At 52.2% G+C, this 8,200-nt stretch overlaps 1 protein-coding gene across 1 annotated transcript; it reads left to right on the plus strand.

The window, feature by feature from the left end:
- Nucleotides 1–7,243: 7,243 nt before the first annotated feature.
- On the plus strand, nucleotides 7,244–8,200 carry LOC309683853 (olfactory receptor 14C36-like; the record flags this gene model as incomplete). Its single annotated transcript, XM_082499846.1, has 1 exon — nucleotides 7,244–8,200. One exon carries the CDS (start codon nucleotides 7,244–7,246, stop codon nucleotides 8,198–8,200), a length of 957 nt encoding a protein of 318 aa, XP_082355972.1.

Below are 8,200 nucleotides of genomic sequence, written 5' to 3' on the forward strand. Positions count from 1 at the left end.
GCCAGCTGTGCTTGAGGGGCTGCCTGGGCAAGCAGGACATTAAGCGGGGTGTCCGCAGGGTGCTGGGGCTGAGGTGGGATACGATCAGGGTCAGGGGCGTTGGCAATGCCAGGACATGCCTCAGCGCATGATTGGAGAAGGCTCATGCCCAACACACACAGATCTGTGCAACAGCAGTGCCCTCCAAGGGCCTCACACCCACCTCTTGGGCTGGAATGCACTTGTTCCAGCGGTGATAATCAAAGGAACTGTGCCGAGAGTTTGCCAAAAACTATTCAGAATCCCTGATACCCCCAGCCCTCTCCACTGCAGGGGAGTGACAAAGCTGAGAGCTGGAGAAAAAACCCCAACAAATACATGTTCATAATCATAATTCTGAGAGTGAGAAAAAATACAAAACCCAACAACAATAACAACAAAAAAATAACCAAATCTTGAGACAATAGAAATAGCCCCATGAAGGATGAAGTGAAGGGCACAGGCAATGTGGCCCCACACAACCTGCCCAAATACTCCCCGCCTGCCCAACAAAGGAGGCAGAGTGTCCCATGATGTCCCTGGGATGTCACTGTGCAGTGCCAGGGGCCCGGGGGTGTCTGGTGGAAGGTGGCAGTTGGGGGTGGGAAGATATGCAGGAAAGAATAGGGCTGAAACTCTTATCTCGATGCTCTCATTTCTTCTCTTCAAAGACCCAGCAGCCTGACTAATAACACTCAGACCTAAACAGCCCCCCGCACACCCATCACAAACCTGCAGTCCTCATCATGAAGCACTGACATCAGCTCTGATGGATCGTGGCAATGAAGTCCAAGTTCAGCGTCTTACCTTCTGCCTCTTCCCTACCATGACCTTCCCTTCTTGGACCTCACCACAAGCCCTGAACCAGGGCTCATTCCTTACTCTGCCCTTGCCCTCTTCTCCCAGCAGCTGCTAAGGTGAGTCTCCAGCAGCACCTGAAGGCTCCCTCATCTCTCATGTCTGCCTGGGTTTATAGCAGAAAGGAGACTCTAAAGGTTCCCACTGTAGCGTGTCGCCCCTGAGGATTTGCAGAGAGTAGAACCAGTATAATTGTCTCCCTGGTGAGATGGAAGCTCTGAGGTGGTGGAGACTGTGTCAACAGCCTCAGGCACTGCTGACCCCCATGAAACATGATGTAAACTGAGGCAGGGAAACGGAACCAGGAGCTACTCTGAATTTGGTGAGCAGAACAAGAAAATCCCCAGAAATCGCACTCACCTCAGTTCCCTTCAGATGACTGCATCAGCTCACACAGCATGAGAAAGCCTCAGACCTTCTGAGGCAGAGGGACCTGCCTTGTTGGCAGCTGAAGGCAGCAGAGCAGTGGGTATGTCCTTCCAGACAGGTGTCCTCTCTCCTGCACAGGAGGTGCACAGGGGCCTCCCTTGCTCCTCTGCTAGCCAAGGGGAGCAAGTGGGCATGGCTCCTTCCAGTCCTGGTGGGCTTCCACTTTGGGAGAACCCTCTCCTGTTCCTCTGCCCTGGCTGGAAAGGCAGGAGAGGGAGGCCCAAAGGACACAGATGTTTGTGCTGTTGCTCCCATGGACATGAGATATTGAATCACAGTTTATCTTGGGAGCCTCACACTGAAAGGAAGGTGCTGGGGGTCCCAGTCCAAACTGGTCACATTCACTCCTCATCCAGTTGGTGGTGGTCAAGGAAGAGGGGGAACTCCTTTGCCAGCACAGTTTATGGCCTTTCTTTGGACACTGAATGCTTTTGGTACATTTCTCTCTCCATGCAGAGACTGCACATACCCAAAGGCATCAGACGCAGCCCCAGGAGCCCATGCCCAGGCTATCCCATCCCATTTCTATTCGTTGACTCCCACCTGTATGGTGTTTGCCCTCCAGCTGGAGCCCACCCTTCCCTTCTAATCCAGCTGCCAGTGGAGCCCTCAGTGGGCTCCCTCAGCTCACTGCTTTGGAACCTTCACTGCACATGCTGCACTCAGGCAATGGTGCATGGTGGCAATGGAGACAGCTTCTTTCCTGCTCCTGCCTCCCACCTGGCTGTCTCCTCTGCAGGAAAGCTCATCTGATGAGCTATGGGCCTGAGAACCCGCCATCTGCTCCCACTGAGCAAACCAGGATCTTTCCCAGGAACACTCCGACCACATGATGTAGGGAAAGGAGGAGAAGTTTTATTCAATATCACAGCTGTAATTTGGGCTTAAGGTACTAATTTAAGGTGCCAGTTACAGTCTTTGAATGCAAAAACAGTCCTTGGTTTGCTGTATCAAAATATATGATGTTCTTTGAAATGTTAGAAATACGTAGAAACATGTTATATGTATTTTTGATACTCCTTGAAATGTTATAGCAAATAATAAATATATACTCATGTGTATAAATATACACATATATAAAGAATATACTTGTCAGTGTTATATTCTTTGATCTGTTACCGGCCTCTCAATATTCACTGTCATCGTTGGGCTAAGCCACACACACACCTCCTGCTTAGTCTGTCAGGGGCCCAGGAGCTGCAAAGCCAGTAGCTCCACCCTCACCAAAGTGTTTGTGCTGTTAAAACATTCCCATGGTTTTTGATCCACACCCACCATTAGATTATGTAGCTGATGGGAGGGATGGGGAGGGAGAAGGAGAGGCCTCCTGCTCACCAGTTTTTCTTGAATAAACTACAGTTTTGTGCCCTTGCACATCACTACTGACATTCAAGACAGCAGCTCAACTCCCACCCTCACATGCACGCAGGGTGAGGGATGTCACTGAGTGCTCACAGATGCTCAGATGGACTCGGGCTGTAGCACCAGCCTTTCCCATCTCCACGCTCAGAGATTTGGCTCTGGGAGATGCTACTCTCCATCCACTGCCAGTTGTTCTCCTGTGTTTCCGTCTCTTGGGCACATGGAAATGGGAGTCCTGGCTTGTGAAGACGAAGGCCACAGCGTACTTCAGACCTGTCTACACCAACTCTTACGTAATTCAGCATGGGCCACACATGACCTTCCTTTCTTCTTCAACTGCTCCTGAAGTAGGAAGAACTCATCATGGTACTTCTGAACAGCCTCCCAAGTGTCAGCTCTGTGGGGGCTCCAGCTTTCCTAAAACCAGACGTATTTTTAAATTCCTCCTTAGGTATTAGTCTCTGCAGCCACATCCTGTGTGCTTCCTTTTTTCTATGGAGCTGCCCCATGAGTTTCCTGTTTCCCCAAGCTGCTCTCCTGAGACCTCTGCTTGTTTCCCTGATTATCAGTATAGTATGGTCAGTCCTGTACCTGAAAGGCACTGTCCTTGAAGACCAGCTGTACTGTGAGCTCTGATGCCTTTCCATGCTGCTCACATGGCCTTCCCCACTACAAGTCCCCAGACGAGGCCAAAAGCTGCTCCTCTGAGTTCTGGCATCGGCACTCTTCTATTCTCCTTCCTTACTCTCCTTGCGAGGTGAGACGCCACCACTTTAAGGTAATGACAGCCGAGGATGACACTGGTTTCCACAACCATGACCTGCTCTTCCTTCTTTGTGAGCAACAGATTCACATGAATGTCACCATAGTCGGCCCATTGGGCAGCTGTGCTATAAAGACCCACCTCCCGAGCTGTCACCATCCAGAAACCTCAATGATTGTCTGCACACTGTTGTGCTTCCTTTCCAGTGAACACCAGGTCATTACAGACCCCTTCGGAGGACACATAAGGACTGAGAAACTAAGGAAAATTATGCTCACACTTGGCACATAAGGCCATTTTGCAAGGTCATGAGCCCTCTGGTCTTCTTTTTCTCTCACAACAACGTCACCCTTACCAGCCTCTCCCCTTACCCTCAGCCATAAGGGCTCACTCCATTTGTCGGTCCCATAGAGGAGCTCCACATATCTAAGCATATCTCCTTCGCACTGACAGCTCTCCCCTCCTGATCTTTCCGGCCTGTCTCTCATCATCATCCTCTGCCCATTCATCACAGCACCCCAGTCACGTGGGCTGTCCCAACACACCTCCGTTGTTATTCCCCTCAAGTGAATGAAGAGATGGCACGTGGGACTCCTCCTGCCTGTGCCCCAAGCTGAGGGCACCGGTGCATGTCTGGGCTGCTGCACCAGGGCTGAGAGTGGACTTGCAATGGGGAAACCTGCTACCAAGCCTCCAAGACCTCATGTGTGCACAGTCTTTGCTCCATGGCAGAGACACGCTGGAGTGGATGGCCGATGGCAATGTAAGGAAGAAATCAGGTGCCCACACAAAGAGTGAACTGTGCTTTCCCTGAAGCCAGAGAGAAACAGGGATGGGCTGTGCAGTCGGAGCAGAAGAGGAGCCTGCTGTCTGTGGTGTCTCTGCAGGCCTGAGGGGCTTTGGGGGAGCTGAAGCGGATGTCAGGAAGGAAGAGATGATGTTGAAAATGTCCTTGGGAGTGGACATGCTGTGGTACAGGCAAACTGTGAAAATCATTGGCCTCATCCATGATTGTATCATCAAGGGGATGGTTAAATGATGTGGGAAACCCCATCAGGGTTTCATAGGGAATGCACTCGAGCGGAGACCCTGGTGTGATGTGCTTTGTATTCATGCAGTTCCCTGCATCTACTGGGTAGGGAACAGGCACAGCTTCTGTCACTGCAGTGGTGGGCTTCAGTCAGTGGATGGGGTTCCTCTATAGGACCTGAGCCGTCCGTGTTAGCTGTGTACAATTTTGCTGGAGAGCCCTGGCATCTCACGTAGCACTGCAGGCCTGTATTTGGCCATGAAATTGAGATGCAATTGCCCTGAATTCAGTTACGCAATAAAGAGATGCACATGAGACCATTGTCATTATACTCAAAGGACATGGAGAAAATACAGCTGGTGGAGAACAGAAAGAGAGAGACTTCTCTCCCCCAATGGCACATGACCCCATCTGGTCAGCTGAAGACCTCTATAGGCTGTCCTGGACAAAAGCAATAGTTACAGGTTCAGTTATTGTACGTGTGGGCATCTGCTGTCATTTCAGTTGGCCAAAAGAATTTCCTACCAGCCTCAACAAGAGGTCCCCAGACGCTGCCCTGTCTCTATGAACTGCTCCATTAGAGCTTTCAGCTTCCAGCATCCATGTTGGTCCCTTCTGGCACTTCACATGTCACCGGGTGTGTGTGTCTGAACAGCTCGCTCCTGGCCTCCACCTCCAGTAATTACAATGGGAGATGAAAGAAGGAACTCCCCTGCAGGAGCCTATTTTGGGCACATCTGAGCTGAGGCAAGAGGAATCCCACCACCTGTGGGGTTGTGGCAGTCCTGGGAGGAGCTGAGTCCCCTTCCAGCCCAGGGACTACAAACCCAGAAGGAGGTGCCTTGACTGACGCAGCTGAATCCCTTCCCTCAGCAGGGTGAAGAAGATCCCTCCCTGGCACTGTCTGGGTGTCCTGTCTAATGATGAGACAAGGAAAGGTGATATTTAGAGCTAACTCTGTCTGTGAGAGGAGAAAGGAAACTGCTGGAAGTCAGAGTCTCTTCCCGGGTGAAGGAGGGGACATCAGTGATTGCTTCAGCCTCTTTCACAGGAGATTCCCCTGGAGCCCCAGGGACACCTCAAGGGAGCCCAGAGGGGGCACAGAAAGTGCCGCCTTGGGCTGGTCCTCTGCTGCTGAGCTGGGCCAGGCTCCCGGGACGGAGAGAGCTCACGGCAAGTGGGAGCGCTGCCGAGAGGCGGCTCTGCCCAGGAGCAGCTCCCCGGAAAAGCACAGCAGGGCTGAGGCACTGCCTGCAGGCACTGAAGAGACATGAGAGAAGTGAGAGAGAGTTAAAGGCAGTGTGGAGTTGGAGGATGGTGAGAGTTCACTGGGGGAGAAATCTGCACAGCGCTGAACACAGTAAGTCTCTGGCTGCCGGTCAATGAAAATGAGCGTAGATAGGATCTGGCGGGGCGGCGCTCAGAGTATTTGAGTGTGGAGAAGGACGCGCTGCAGAGCAGGGCGTCCCTGCTGCACCATCAGAGGGACGGGCATGCCGGCCGCCTTCTCCCGGGGACGGCTGCAGGGCTGTGCGGGTGGGTGTGCAGCCAAGGGTGCTCAGCTCTGTCCTGCTGAGCAGGGTCCCTGTGCCCCAGGGGCTGTGTGCCAGGGCAGGGACCCTGCCACCTGCCAGGGGCAGCACTCAGCCTGTCCGGGGAGCTCTTCATGGCACTGCGGGGAGAAGCTGCGGGTGGAAGGAGCGATCCCCAGCAGGGCAGGACAGGGCAGGATCTTTCTGCTGTCAAGAGGGTGCTGCGTGGGGCAGGGCTGCTCACACCCCCAGATCACCCCCAGGGTGTTCCTGAGGGGACTTTTCAAGGGGAATATTTATGATGGTAACCTGAAAGTGAAGGAGTCTGTGCTTTGACTTTTCTACTCTGGGTGGGCTGGGTGATGAAGGAGGAATTAAAATTCAACTTTCAGGTTTGGGTGGGGAACAGACACTCTTCAGCTGTTATGTTGACGGTTGCAAAAGTCTCAGGGAAGCAACACAAACACCAACTTCCCTCTGCCTCAGCTTACAGAGAGCTCCAGCATCGTCTCTGCAGGCTCTCCCTCACCTTGCATGCCTTTGCAAAGAACCCTGGTGATGCTCCTTCTTCCTCCCCCTCCTGTCTGTGCCGCCCTTGGGCTTCCCCTCAACTTGCCGGGGAGTGGGGTTTCAGCTGCAGCTCAGACACCCACCCTGTGGGTCCTGCCATGCAGATCTGCACTCTGTAAGTGAATCCTCTTTTCTCCACTATCCTCTGTTTCTTTGGGGAAATAATATGACAGTGTGAACATGCTCCAGGTCAAACCAAGAGTGAATGTGCTCCAGGTCAAACCAAGCACAAAGGAGCCAGGAACAAGGCTGATGGACAGACCAGCTCTCCTCACTCTGCCCTAAGCCACAGGCAATGCTTTTGCATCTCCCCAGATGCAGCAGTTCACTCAGACTACAGGAAAGATGCTGACAGTTTCAGCTCTGAAATAATATTCCCCTGGTAATCTTATGATTATGAGTGGCTAAAATCTGACTTAAATTGTGAGTGGGAAAGCTAAATCCCCACCTTGCCCCGTTGCAGAGTAGAACCGACTACTCTGGAGCGCACAGTGGAGCCTGAGCTCCTCGTGGCACACTCCAACAGCAACCAAAGGAGCTCCAGAAATGGAGCTGAACAAAGGTGCTGCTAAGGAATAAGACAACTGGAGCGTTTCTATGAGAAATAATGAGTTATATTGCAAAATGTTTGTCCTAACCTGGCAATAAGTTCTCTTCCTTGGGCAGCTCCCTGTGAAGCTCATGTCCAACAGCAGTTCCACCACTGAGTTCCTCCTCCTGGCATTCGCAGACACGTGGGAGCTGCAGCTCTTGCACTTCTGGCTCTTCCTGGGCATCTACCTGGCTGCCCTCCTGGGCAACGGCCTCATCATCACTGCCATCGCCTGCGACCACCGCCTCCACACCCCCATGTACTTCTTCCTCCTCAACCTCTCCCTCCTCGACCTGGGCTGCATCTCCACCATTCTCCCAAAAGCCATGGCCAATTCCCTCTGGGACACCAGGGCCATTTCCTACTCAGGATGTGCTGCTCAAGTTTTTCTCTTTTCCTTTCTGATATCAGCAGAGTATTTTCTTCTCATTGTCATGGCCTATGACCGCTACGTGGCCATCTGCAAACCCCTGCACTATGGGACCCTCCTGGGTAGCAGAGCTTGTGTTCATATGGCAGCAGCTGCCTGGGGCAGTGGGTTTCTCTATTCTCTAATGCACACAGCTAATACTTTTTCACTACCACTCTGCCAAGGCAATGCTGTGGACCAGTTTTTTTGTGAAATCCCTCAGATCCTCAAGCTCTCCTGCTCAGACTCAAAACTCAGGGAAGTTGGGCTTCTATTGGTTAGTACTTTTCTTTTTTTGGGATGTTTTGTTTTTATTGTGGTGTCCTATGTGCAGATCTTCAGGGCTGTGCTGAGGATGCCCTCGGAGCAGGGACAGCACAAAGCCTTCTCCACGTGCCTCCCTCACCTGACTGTGGTATCCCTCTTTATCAGCACTGGTTTATTTGCGTACCTGAAGTCCCCCTCCATCTCCTCCCCATCCCTGGATCTGGTGCTGGCAGTTCTGTACTCGGTGGTGCCTCCAGCAGTGAACCCCCTCATCTACAGCATGAGGAACAAAGAGATCAAGGATGCCCTGAGGAAGTGGATTAGACATTTTTTCAGCAGCCATAAACTGCATACCTTCCTCTGCAAATGA

Source organism: Vanellus vanellus (assembly GCF_965231255.1).
Source record: "Vanellus vanellus genome assembly, contig: HAP1_SCAFFOLD_35, whole genome shotgun sequence".
Lineage (NCBI taxonomy): Eukaryota > Metazoa > Chordata > Aves > Charadriiformes > Charadriidae > Vanellus > Vanellus vanellus.